The sequence below is a fragment of the Abramis brama genome (assembly GCF_963993115.1).
Source record: "Abramis brama genome assembly, chromosome: 19".
NCBI lineage: Eukaryota > Metazoa > Chordata > Actinopteri > Cypriniformes > Leuciscidae > Abramis > Abramis brama.
The window spans coordinates 32360654-32374803 of NC_139981.1; the positions used below are offsets into that span (position 1 = coordinate 32360654).

The following is a 14150-nucleotide window of genomic DNA, read 5'->3' on the forward strand; positions in this document are numbered from 1 at the left end:
GAATCACAGTGGACTTAATTGGACTTTTTTTCCCCCACTGATCAACAAAGCGAGACTCTTTAATGTCAAAGTTAAAACAGATCGCTACAAAGTGATTTGAAATTATTTTTATTTTTTAAATTATTTTTACATTTTCATATCTTTTTTAAATACTTTTTTACAATATTACACATATTATATACAGTACTGTGCAAAAGTCTTAGGCAAGTTAATATCCCCACCCCCCCAAAAAATGGTTTTAAGTCAGTTATTTTGCTGTAGTGTGTCAGTGGGAAATATCAGTTTACATTTCCAAACATTCTTTTTGCCATTAATTGTAATAATCCAGTGAGATTTGTATATGCACAAGGAGTCTGACAACAGCCGGTATGATCTGATCTCACCATCATCGAGTCCGTCTGTGATTACATGAAGAAACAGAAGAAACTGAGACAGACTAAATCCAGAAGAACTGCGGGAACGTCTCCGAGACGCTTGAAGAAACCTTCCTGTACTGTGAAACAGTACTGTGAAAAATTTAAGGCACTTGTGTTAAAATGCTGTAAAGTGCTTTCAAAAAATAAAATCATAAAATGAATTTATTTATGATTTAACTTTCTATTAACTAATTCAAATCAATATTTGGTGTAACGACCCTTTGCGTTTAAAACGGCTTTTGTCCAGGTACACTTGCGCATAGTTTTTCAGGGAGCTTTGCAGGAAGGTTTCTTCAAGCGTCTCGGAGACGTTCCCGCAGTTCTTCTGGATTTAGTCTGTCTCAGTTTCTTCTGTTTCTTCATGTAATCACAGACGGACTCGATGATGGTGAGATCAGATCATACCGGCTGTTGTCAGACTCCTTGTGCATACACAAATCTCACTGGATTATTACAATTAATGGCAAAATTAATGTTTGGAAATGTAAACTGATATTTCCCACTGGCACACTACAGCAAAATATATAAATAACTGACTTAAAACCATTTTTTTGGAGGAAATACTCACATTTATACACTTTAATATAACACACCTAAATCATCACTGGTGATTGCAGTGATCCTCTCATGCTATGGGATTCTTCTCTGCAGCAGACTGTGAAAAGGTTTGTGAGGATTCAGGATAAAATAAATGTAGGGAAATACAGGGAAATCCCTGCATTCTCAATGCAAGACATATGCAAAAATAAAGCCAGAGCTTTACAGGAATGGCTTAAAAAAATACTGTTGATGTCCTGGAGTAGCCAAGTCAAAGTCCAGATCTCAGTCCAATTGAGAATTTATGAGGGGACACACTCCATGCAGCCCGACTGAGCTGGATTACTCTCGCAAATAAGAACGAGGAACATTGCAGTGGCCAGATGTGCAGGATCAACAGTCCTACAGTATCAACACAGACACTTCTGGAATTGCTGCCAAAGGCACATCTAATAAAAAAAAAAACTGACCTGGGGCGAGGGGGTGAATATATATGCAAACAACTGTAATTGATTGTGAGCAAACTTGTTGGGCACGAAAGAATATTTTTTTTTGTACAGTATGAAAAAAGCCAAATGAAATCCTCTGTGGTTCAGTGGCGTAAAGCAACTGTATAGCATTCGGCTGGGAAAAGAAAATGCTAAGATATACTGCTAACTACACACATGGACTATCATGCTCTTGTCTTTTGCAGTTCCATGAGACCTGGAACAAACTGATGGAGTGGCTGGAAGAGTCAGAGAGATCGCTGGACTCTGAGTTGGAGATTGCTAATGATCCAGACAGGATCAAGACACAGTTAACCCAGCACAAGGTGACTGGCACCAGTCCATTACCCAGTGTTTACTCCTAGAGTTTTCAGTCAGACAAACACAAGTGTTCAGTCTAGACGCATTAACATTTCCACCTGAACTAGTCTAGCCAACTAGCTTCAGATTCAATCTATGTTTTTAGACTTACAATGTATGACTAGTCTTAAAAAGACTTTACTGGTAAACTTGGTAAGACTGGACTGAGCAGTTTATGCAGCCGGCTGCTTCTAGTAAAGGGTTAGTTCATCCAAAACTGAAATTCTGTCATCATTTACTCACGGTCATATCGGTACAAATCAATTAGACTTTCATTCATCTCCGGGAACACAAATGAAGATCTTTTTAATGAAATCTGAGAGATTTCTGTCCCTCCTATGAAAGTCTATTCATTCGTGAAAAGCATGCATGAGCTTCCATCTGCCATATCTGATGTGCTCTATGTACGTTCGCTAATCATAGTTTATATGTGAATAAAAGCCTTAATAAAATCTGCTCTTCATATAAAGTGACCGTGTCTCTTCAGAAGACTTGAATTAAATGAGTTTTGAAGCGTCAGAGTTTTGGGTGAATAGACTTACAATCAGGGCCGGCTCTAGCCCTTTGCTTGCCCTAGGCGAGAGTGAGTTTTTTAATTGATAAGTATTTATTAAACTATACAAACAAAAATGCTCTTAATAGTCACTCCAACACTTCAACAAGAAAATTATGACTTAAATGATACACTAATAAATTGCACATACACAAATGCTACAAAGAATGTTCAAGGCTATTTACCAAATTGGATTAACTGTACAAAAACACTCTTAAGCACCTGTAAGGACACTTAAGCAAATTATGACCCATAAACTGGATTAACTATACCCTCTACAAACAAAAGTGCTATTATGGATACTGTACGTACCACTGCAAAATTAAAAGATTGACGTTCTTGTAGTTCTATCCCTATCTCAAATAATAAGATGAACAGTAATACGTAGCAAGCTAGCAAAGTATCTAGCTTGCTAGTGTTAGCTTAGTGACAGCAATGAAACGTCCAATATTAGGTGATGCACAATACTAAGTAAATTTATTTCGTTTGACACCTTAATGGCTGAGATGAGAAGACTTACCTCTATACTGGGCTTTCTTAGGGATATCTTCTTCCTTTCTCCGTTTCCGTCCCTGTGCACCAGAGGGTTTAGACCGCTTCATTCTCGATCAACGCACCAGCAGCTGAGCACTTGCCAAATGTAACGTAACACCACCCCCCCCCCCCCCCCCCCCCCAATTAAGAAATGATCGACAATAATCATCAATTCAATCTAATAATCAGGTTGACAAGTAATTAAATGTTTGGCTGAAGGGGCGCCCTAGGATGATCATGTTTTATTTCGCTTGTCGTTCTAATTCTATGATTAATGGGGAGTCGGCCTAAGGGCGACACTAGAGGGCGACTGCCTGTGTTGGGGGTGCAGGCGCCCTCTAGTGTCGCCCTTAGGCCGATAGGCTAGTTCGCCTATAGCAATCGCCAGCCCTGCTTACAATGGAGGGACAGAAATCTCTGATTTCATTAAAAATATCTTAATTTGTGTTTAGAACGTCTTGTGGGTTTGGAACGACGTGAGATTGAGTAAATGATGACAGAATTGAATTTTTTGGGTGAACTAACCCTTTAACATACATTTCAAATGCGTCTCCTGTGAAAGCTTGTGTTTTGGTTTAATCTTATCTTGTCACACTCTACATCACTTTCACGGGAGCAAACATGGAATGAACAAACCCATTTTATGCAGCTCACGAGTGAGAAAGGAATAAAATAAAACCCCTGTTTTTACACTTATATTTAGCGCTATTTATACTTGTGCTTCAGTCACAAAAAAGAAAAGAAAATGGATATTAATGCCAGGTGTAAAGGGGGTCATATAGACTTCCTGTTCACACCATTAGCTACTCTGTTTTTAATCCCCCATCTGTGTGTGTGGAGCGTCTGACGTGCTGGTTGACGGAGAGTGTGAATCACAATACCAGGTGTTTTTTCACTCGCTGAATGTGGGTCATAAGTGGCATCCTGTTATGCTCCTGTATAATTCAGTCTCCCACTCTTTGGAAATAACCATGATATTTTAAAGAGGTTCACATTATATTTTTAGAGGTTTAAAGAGGTCCACCTTTTCAAGGCACACAATGCCGAATAATGGAAGTAAATACACTGAGCATGTTTGCTGTTTGAAGACGAGCTCCTCAGTCTCCAGCATCAGTGTGTTTAAAGCAGGACACGAGTGGGCGGAGGATTGTGTGGCCGTAGTGCTTCATATCAGTGTGTAATTAACAGCTCAGCAGTGCCTCAGATGTTCAGATGACTCAGTCACAAAGATATCTGGCAGGATCTGATGACCTCAGGTGTCCCGTAAGGCCTCACAGGATGACGTGTGCCCTTGAGCTGCATGTGCATGACCTCACGCCTGTGTTTGTCTTGTGTAGGACTTCCAGAAAGCACTGGGCAGCAAGCATTCAGTGTATGACACCACCAGTCGCACGGGCCGAGCTTTGAAGGACAAGACCTCCTTGAAAGATGACAACCAGAAACTGGACGACATGCTCAGTGAGCTCAGGGACAAATGGGACACAGTCTGCGGGAAATCTGTGGAGAGGTACATGGATTTCAGGCAAATGTGTTCTGGTTACATTTATCCCCCGTCCACTTTTAAAAAGCCTATATTCTGTTCTTTTACAGTCTTGATGTTGTTTCAGGCTCTACTAAAACAGGTTGATTATTTAACCCATTTTCTCCATTGTTGCGGCTCCTCTCTTCCCAGTCTGTCAGTAACGCTCTGTTTACTTCCTGTCTCTCTGAAGCCCCTCCTTCTGAAAAGCACACTGTGCTCTGATTGGTCGGCTGGAGCAGTGTGTTGTGATTGGTCGAGCGCTTCGAGTGTGTTTGGGAAATGTCCGCCCCTTACCATAACCGCCAGTTTAACACACTACTAACTAACTCAACCAGGCCCCGCCCCTTTATTCTGCGCATTAATTATTATAATGAGGAATATTGTGACGTGTTCGTTCCCGGAAGAAACTCAAGACTACAATGGAGGCGTTTCAGGAGTTCAGAAACACTGACAGTGATATAGAGAAGAACTAGAGCTTTTTCGTGATCAGACCGCAACATTACACACTAAACACAGATGAACATGGGAACAAGCATAATAGGTCCATCCATCAAAGAATTGATGTTTTGGAATTTATTTATTTTATGACAATAATGCACATTTGCACCAAACTATAATGTAATTTCTCAATAGTGATTCACTTTACTGCCAAGCATTTGTCATATCAAAGTGCTATTTTAGTGAAATTGACAAAGTTAAAGGTGACATCAGAATCCCTACAGTAAAATACATATTTGTCTTTATGCATTTCAATTGACCCTTCGCAAAGACCCGCCCCCCTTAGTTACTGTCGCTATGCCCGACAAGCTACGCTGCTCTCACGCCACACCATGTTCTCACGCAGTGAAAAATACATCGCGGAGCAGAGAGGAGACTGACAACACGCTGACAGACAGGACAGACCAGGTTACTTTTCGGTTACTTTTGATATTAAACATATTAAACAAAGTCTCACCTTTCAAATTTGGTCATTTTTTAAAAGAAATTGAAACGATACATACCGTTTTGTGGCTCTTAAATGTGTCTGACAGATCGCTGTAGAGCATCAGTTAAAGCTGCTCGTGAACCGATCATCTCTTCCTTCTAGTTAATTTATAGCATCAAATAAACATGAATGAACATAAGAAGGAATGTTGTTTTAACCGCGGAAAGGCGTCAGTACACTCCGTTTTTCAAGTTCAGATTCTCCCATGTTAATCTGCTATCTCTCCTGACTGCTTTGTCGGACAAAATGGCGGATGGTGGATTATGATTGGTTAGATCGCCTGTCAATCAAGCTCCCTGCGAAGGGTCAATTGAAACCTAAAATCGTACTGTTTTAAGTAGTTAATGTCCTTGTTAATGTACTTGTCAACTGTGCATTATTGGCGATCAGACTGAAGGACGTGTATTTGACACCATATGGGCTGTGTTTCGTATAGGCAGAACAAGCTGGAGGAGGCTCTGCTGTTCTCAGGTCAGTTCACAGACGCACTGCAGGCGCTCATCGACTGGCTGTATAGAGTGGAACCACAGCTAGCAGAAGATCAGCCGGTTCACGGGGACATAGACCTCGTCCTGAACCTCATCGACAGCCATAAGGTAGTGTACACTGATTTACACAACCTGCTTCTTCAGCACTGAACTGCAGCATGGGATATTAAGCAATGATTTCATAATTAAATAAAATTGATACAAAGATCTAACGTAATGATATATATATATATATATATATATATAAATTTCTATGATAGTTTTGGCTCTACTAAAGAGCATGTCATTAGACTAGTTTTATAATCCTTCCTTGTCCAAATATGAAAGCTTTAAATGCTTTATTCAAACAAAAATGTAAATGTTATATGATGAACATTGAATAATATTTGCATATGTACATTGATCAATGCATATACACAGAGCTCATCAAATATACTGTAACGTGACAGCAGAACAAAAACCTAACCTAAAATACAGTACAAATCTAGATTAAAATAAATAATATTATAATACAGTGATGACAAAAATGAATGGAGGGCACAGCACATGATCATGAAATACAAGAGCAGTTTGATGTCCAATCTGACCCATGGTGTGTGTGTGTGTGTGTGTGTGCGTGCGTGCGCATGTGTGTGTGTGCATTTTTCAAGCATTGAGCAACTTTCTTAAAATATAAGTCCCTATGTTTTCAGCCTCTTGGTTCTGTATTTGGAGTTTATGGCAAGAATCAAATATAATTATGCTGTAGTTTCATCAGAGCGAGTGTGATATGACAGAACCCACTGGTTTCAATTAGGGGTGAAGGGAGTCCTGGCAAGTCCAAACTCAATCACATCTTCAGAACAGTTTAGATCAGAGCACACTGAGCTGATGAGGCTAGTGATGACCTCATTCATGATCATAATTGAGGCCTTGGCCTGAGAAAACGGTCACCAGCAGTCTTTGACTATGTTTGGTGCTGTTTACGCCTGATTTCTATCGGTGCAATCTAGAGCTGAAAAAAATCCAGCTTTTTGACAACATTCTATAAATATCTCAACGTTTATGTAGTCGTGAGACACGGAAGGATCACCTAAAGTGATCCATGTTTCAGACACCACATCATAAATACCACAGAGCCAACATATTCCTTTTTTTTTGTTGTAATTACCAATGCTGAGTGGAAGTCATGGCTTAGTGTTGACGTGACTGCAGTTGTGTGCAAATGTCATAAAAGTCTGGCTATTAATAAAGTTAGGAGTGTGTTCGATGCTCTCAGTGCAAAAGCTGCTAAAAAAGCAAATCGACCGAATTCTAGTCCAGCATCTCATGTATCCTGTACTGTGAATGTAATCCCAGAATGCAGTGTTACCAGCTCTGTAAAACAATCTACACGAAATATGGTCAGAAAGTTGATTATAAATATGATTCATTAATTGTGAAAAGTATTAATATAGTTCTTATATAAAATAAGCAGTTTTATTTAAATCTAATAACGTTTTACACTTAGTAGAGTATCATATTTGCATGAGGAGTGTTATTTGTTTGATGAATATGTTGAATAAAAATGCATTTTTTTACTGAAACACCAAAACAGAAAGTTTTTATAATTAATGAATCAAATTTCTTTCATAATCAACACTGAAATAAACACTAAGGTGTATAGAAACATTTAAATTGCAGTTTTTATATAAACGTTTTAATAATATTTGTCTGTGTTCACTCTGTCAGTTTTTGGGATTGACAACCGCATTTACTTACAGGTGTGAGTCTCGAAATGAAACAGCGGCGTACAGTAACGTCTCAAATACTGTCTGTAAGAACATGCAATGGGAATCAAGTCTGTATTCGTCTTTGTGACCAAAGTAATATCAAAGATGGCGACGTCCATAAAACTAAAAAATCTCATCACTTTTGACACTACAAGAGTCCAATCCGTCAAATCTTCATTAACCGACAGCAGCCTTTATCCCTGGGTGAAGAGCGTTTGAGTCACGTGACTGGATCTAAAACCTTCAGACGACACACAGCTCATATCTCCATGTCTGTAAATTATCGAAACCATATATAAAAAAAGCACGCAACACACAGTACACACGCGTTTTTCCGAGAATGCGGTTGCCAGTCCTGAAAATAACTGTATTGTGTGTGACAGCTAGGGTACGTAGGTAACACTTCACTGTTTCCAGTCCAAATATCTAACAATACTTAAATAAAGATGCATTTACTAGATGAGTAAAATGACATAATATATTAAGTCTTGTTTTCTGGGGAAATAAATAAAAATTAAGTGAGTTTTTGATTAAAAAAAGCAAAATGATCTGCCAGTGGGGTCAGAAAAATAATGTTGTTTCTGTTTGAATTAAGATTATTTTTCTTACCCCATTGGCAGATAACTTTGCTTTTTTTAAGCATCAACTCTTGTTTTTGAGCATCAACAAAAGCATCAACTTTTGTTTAATTCCCCTGGAAAACAGGACATCATATCTTGTCATTTTACTGATACACAGATATTTGGACTGGAAACAAGACACAAATACTAAGTAAGAGAAGCATTTTTTGCAGTGTTTTTGTTGACATTGGGCTGATTTTATCAAACGTGTGTGTTCATGTGAACTACAGGTGTTCCAGAAAGAGTTGGGCAAGAGGACCGGCAGCGTGCAGGCTTTGAAGCGTTCGGCCCGAGAGCTTATTGAGAACACCCACGATGACTCTTCCTGGGTCAAAGTTCAGATGCAAGAGTTGAGCACTCGCTGGGAGACTGTGTGTAGTCTCTCTGTGTCCAAACAGACTCGGCTTGAGCAGGCACTGTGTCAGGTACAACCACATCTCACACTGAAACTGAGTCAGTCAGGCACTGTGTCGGGTACGACCACATCTCACACTGAAACACGGTCATATCCTCAAAACATCATTTAGTCTTTCTGACCCCTAGATTTAAACGAGCTACTCAACCTTCTATGTAAATCATCTGTAAATGTCTTTCCATTTAAAGACCCCTGTGGTGAAAATCCTGTTTATAATGTTGTTTATATCTCTATGTGGTGTTTTTAATATGCTTTAAGACAAACCATGTGTAAATTCATAAGTCAACACCAATGCTGAGTATTTTCTCCTTAAAACTGCAGTGAACAAAAGACATACTGGTCCTTTAAAAAGGAAACTGATATCAGGGAATTTTAAATGCTGATTACCAGGCATAGGAAAACAATCAGTCACACTTTAGATTAGGGTCCAAATCTCACTATTAACTACGACTTTTGCCTCAAACTCCTAATGACTGCTTATTAATAGTTAACAAGGTAGTTGTTAAGTTTAGGTATTGGGTGGATTAAGGGATGTAGAATATGATCATGCAGAATAAGGCATTAATATGTGCTTTATAAGTACTAATAAATACCCAAAATACTTGTAATATGCATGCTACAACTAGCCATTAGTGAGAATTGGACCCTAAACTGAAGAGTTACCAAAAGAATCTTTAAAACAAATAAATAAAAAGTAATAAATGATTTTTAAACAATAAATATTGGCACCTAGAATCTGCTCTTTATGAATGCACACTGTGTTCCTCAGGCTGAGGAGTTTCACTCCACCGTTCATATTTTACTGGAGTGGCTCGCAGAAGCGGAGCAGAGTCTTCGGTTTCACGGTGCGCTGCCTGACGATGAAGAAGCCCTCCGCGCGCTCATCGAACAGCACAAGGCAAGTTTCCCACAACCGGACAATTCACGTGAGCCAATTTAATCAGGGTGATGTTTACCTTTCAAGAACCTCAATGACAGTAGGATATCAGCATTTGCTGGCAACAGAATACACAAAAAATGCACTTTTATCTGTTCTGCATTACAGCATTGAGTTTCAATGCAAGCGTTTGCCAGAGGGATCAGAATCTTTCCAAGACAGAACGTGTGTCTGTGTTTTCCACAACTTTGACATTCTTATTTTATTAGCTCTAATAATGTGAAGCCAGGTTCATTTTGACAGTCTCTCTCCATGTCCAACTGAGTAACAAAAGCCATACATGGCTTCAAATCTTTATTAACTTCTGCTTGCCAGGAAAGAGTTCAACCCCTGTTTCCTTGTAGCGTGATCTCATATTCACAATCGAAAATAGTTCCCCGAGACATAATTCACGTCCACAGTTCGAGGAAGCAAACATCCTGGGGGGTTGATGGGGTTTAGTTCAGTTACTAATGAACAGTGCTTGATGGTTGAACTGAGAACTACGCCCAACATTCGTCCTGAGGAATTATTCATGTCCTCAGATTGTGAAGCAATAGTGGTGGTGAAGGGCTTCTCTTTGTGTAACCATGACCACTTACTAATGGAATAACTTTTGACACATGCAGGACTTTATGAAGAATCTGGAGGAGAAGAGACTGGGCCTGAATAAAGCCACCAGCATGGGAGAGGCAATCCTGTCCATCTGCCACCCAGACTCCATCACCACCATCAAACACTGGAACACCATCATTAAAGCGCGGTTTGAGGAGGTCGGTCTAGTTCTACTAGTTTCAGATACATTTGATGAGAACACATTCGTCCACATGAGCATTTACTCTATGAAAGCAATCTGGTCGAAAGCGTTTTCCACTACCTCTGGAAGTGGTTGAAAGTGGATAAGCTCAAAACGTTTTAGACCCTGTTTACACCTGTATTTACACCTGTCGTCCACTTGTGATCCGATCCACCAAAGCCCATCTTAACCCTTTATGGTATGGCGTTGCCATATGGCAACAATTAATTTCTACTAATTTCCTTCTTATTCAGAAAAAAATACTATATATTGCTTTATGGGAATAAGGTAGCCAATAATGTGCTGTTTTTAAGTCACATGACATTTAAATGTCCCTCCAAAACTATCTTTCCCACTGTCACCCTCACACGAAGACACCTGTTGAAGTGCTCCAGAAATTGCTCTATTAAACTCATTTCTAAACATCTCTTCTCAAGGGGGATTTTTTTGCAGCATCTTTGATAAGTAAATTAGATATTTTTCTATATTTCAGAAATTTAATACAGCAATATTTTACGGAAAGAGCAATAGGAAGAGTGCAGACTTAGCTCTTCCATGTGATGAGAGTGAGGATGAGTTAGCCTAATGATTGGGAATGATAAAGATCTACTTATTTTTGGTTTGCATGAGTTCCAAGTATATCAATTTATGAATTTCTAAAAGAAAAAAAAGAAAAAAGAAAAAAAATCATAATTGTATAGAAAAAAATACATTTTTGACCATTTTCCATTGTGGTACAGCGTTGCCCTAAGTATCCCCCCCCCCCCCTTTAAGCTATTTCATGTAATTAAAACTTATTTGAAAAAATATTTCATGGTTAGAACATAATGCATACCATAGAGGGTTAATACTATGTATAAACAGGGCCTGACACTGTCTACAGTGTGCGTAGGCTTATCAGATCTCCGTGTCCATGTCAGGTGACAGCCTGGGCTCGACAGCACCAGCAGAGACTCTCCAGCGCTCTGGCCGACCTGCTGGCCACTCAAGAACTGCTGGAGAACCTCCTGAACTGGCTCCAATGGGCCGAGACCACACTCGGAGAGAAAGACAAGGAACCTCTTCCTCAGGAGTTAGAGCAAGTCAAGTCACTCATTGCTGAGCACCAGGTACCATCCAGAGCCTCGGTATAACGTAATTACATAAAAAGTCAACGGTTTATTAGTGTGTATTGTAGAAACAAACTGTTTGTGTCTTTGCTGTGTACAAGACATTCATGGAAGAGATGACCAGAAAACAGCCGGATGTGGACAAAATCACCAAAACTCATAAGAGAAAACCCACAGCAGACCCTCCGGTTCAGTCTCAAATCCCAGTTCTACACAAAGGACGAACAGTCAGTGAGTACCAGCAGCAAAGCTGAGTCCAGTGTTTCAATTCAATTTGGCATCACATGATCTTCTCAATACTCATTACTATGAGTGTACATGCAGCTTAGCTGGCCTTCCCTGAACAATACTATTGTTTTAGCATGATTTGAGCAGGGTTTGATATTTAGGTTGAGGGGTCAGTGTTGGGGTAAGGGTTGAAGTTGTGTTAAGAGTTTGGGATAGGGTTTGTTAATACAAAGACCTAGGCTGTGTCAAAATCACATTCTCTCTCAGGATTGTTTGTTTAAGTCCTTTGTTTTTGGTCATCAGGAAAGAGATCTCCTACACAAACCATGTACGCCGCAGCATCACAGGCACAAATCGAGACGAAGAACCCCAGAGTGAACCTGCTGGTTAGTAAGTGGCAGCAGGTGTGGCTTCTGGCTCTGGACAGGAGAAGGAAGCTCAACGATGCTCTGGACAGACTAGAGGAGGTCAGTCGGACATGCACACCTGACCTCAGATCTGTGCCATATTAAATGTAGTCATCGGGGTCCCTGCGGGTCCTTACTCTTAAATCTGACTTAAATTTGTGGACAGAAAACAGGAATGGTGATGCGGCCTTGATGAATTATGACAATGTTTACATTAAGGTGTCTTTATCATGTCTGCAAACTCGTCACATTTCAGCACAGCTGCGTTGTATACAGGGTTTACCAGGGTAACTGCTGTAAGAAACTAATGTGCAATTGTAAAAATCCAAACAATTATATATATATTGTATTAAAAAACCTGCAGATTCCCTGAGTAACTGTTATGTGTCAATCTTCTGCTCTAAGCTGAAAGAGTTTGCCAACTTTGACTTCGACGTATGGAGGAAACGCTACATGCGCTGGATGAACCACAAGAAATCACGCGTCATGGATTTCTTCCGTCGTATTGATAAAGACCAGGATGGCAAAGTCACAAGGCAGGAATTCATCGATGGCATCCTGTCCTCAAGTAAGGAAAGACTTCAAACAGTGTCTTCTTCAAGTCTTTCAGGCTATACTCTCAATCTTCTCTGGTCCTGTAGAGTTTCCCACCAGTCGTCTGGAGATGAGCGCCGTGGCTGACATCTTTGATCGGGACGGCGATGGTTACATCGACTACTATGAGTTTGTGGCTGCTTTACATCCCAACAAAGACGCTTACAAACCCTTAACCGATGCTGACAAAATTGAAGATGAGGTAAACATTACCAGCTTACTTTCTGGAAACTCCACCTAGTAACTGGAAGTGTTACAGATGACCTTTCATGAAGTCGTTTTCACTCTGATTTATGACTTCATGTGTTTAGGTGACTCGCCAAGTTGCAAAGTGCAAGTGTCCTAAACGGTTCCAAGTAGAGCAGATTGGCGCCAACAAATATCGGGTAAGTGACAGGTTTTTCATGCTTTGGAGATGAGTCAAGAAAAAGCTTTATATTTATGAAACTCGATTCAGTATGGAACCCTAGGCCAATACAAATGTAGAAACCTGTTCATTGTGTCAGTGAAGTTAGATTTTCAAAATAAAATTCACAAGACCCCCAAAACCATCACTGGACTATGGTTGTGAAAATAAGTTGGTGAATGAAATATATTAAATGCTAATTAACTTAACTATCATTTTACAACAAAGTGATCTAGTTTTCGTAAAAAACTAGATGTCAAAACAGCAGTTACCTCAATGCTAGAAAAAATCCTGCTCTTATTAGACAATATGTTGTTTATCTGGTAGTAAATACATAATTGGATGTAAACAATATAGTAAAGCTCAGTCGTACATTGTCTGTATCCAAATGAAAAGGCCTATTCCTTGTATGAAAGCCGATATAAATAAACCAATAAATCAAATCAGATATAAGGAATGTTTTGAGGACAAGATGGAAACATGAAGTCTGGAAAGTTGGCAGTGTTCCTCAGGCCCGCGTTAAACTAGTCCCCAAGACAAACCTCTTTGCCCCGACGCTGTTGATGCCAAAGAGAATGACTTCATGACATTTTTACGTGCCATTGCATTTCTCAGTCTATCAAGTGTGAGGGTTTTACCCCGGTCCACTTCTCTCCGACACTCCTAATAAACAGATCTCATACCGTTCTATCACTGCCCATAATCTGAGGGAATAATAAAGGTGTTCATAAAAACGTAGTTCTTCTGACTGGCTAGAAGCCTGTAACTGTGCCACTCTGGGGACAAGCTGGATAGAACCTTTTTTGGATTTTTTTTTTTCTTCTTTTGATTTCAAAAGAATTCATTGTTGAGTGAACTGATATTTACTAATGTTTGTCTTTTCATTGTTTTTTTCTCCACATCAGTTCTACCTTGGAAACCAGGTATACATGCATAGAGCTTTTTAAAGATTTGCTGTGCTGCCCTTTTTGTTTTATCTGATTCACTGTCAGTGTGTCTTTGAATCCCTAATATTTAAGGCTGTC

General features: G+C 39.6%; 1 protein-coding gene across 1 annotated transcript in view; it reads left to right on the top strand.

Annotated features, from left to right (window-relative positions):
* The window catches only part of dst (dystonin), a 201468-nt gene that overhangs the window by 175996 nt on the left and 11322 nt on the right, over positions 1 to 14150 (top strand). The window contains exons 85-97 of the mRNA XM_084093588.1: positions 1648 to 1767; positions 4226 to 4395; positions 5832 to 5991; positions 8485 to 8679; positions 9439 to 9567; positions 10215 to 10358; positions 11302 to 11490; positions 11592 to 11721; positions 12022 to 12185; positions 12531 to 12693; positions 12767 to 12921; positions 13031 to 13105; positions 14031 to 14048. Coding sequence (XP_083949714.1) covers positions 1648 to 1767; positions 4226 to 4395; positions 5832 to 5991; positions 8485 to 8679; positions 9439 to 9567; positions 10215 to 10358; positions 11302 to 11490; positions 11592 to 11721; positions 12022 to 12185; positions 12531 to 12693; positions 12767 to 12921; positions 13031 to 13105; positions 14031 to 14048 — 1812 coding nt within the window. The remainder of the gene's footprint in view (positions 1 to 1647; positions 1768 to 4225; positions 4396 to 5831; positions 5992 to 8484; positions 8680 to 9438; positions 9568 to 10214; positions 10359 to 11301; positions 11491 to 11591; positions 11722 to 12021; positions 12186 to 12530; positions 12694 to 12766; positions 12922 to 13030; positions 13106 to 14030; positions 14049 to 14150) is intronic.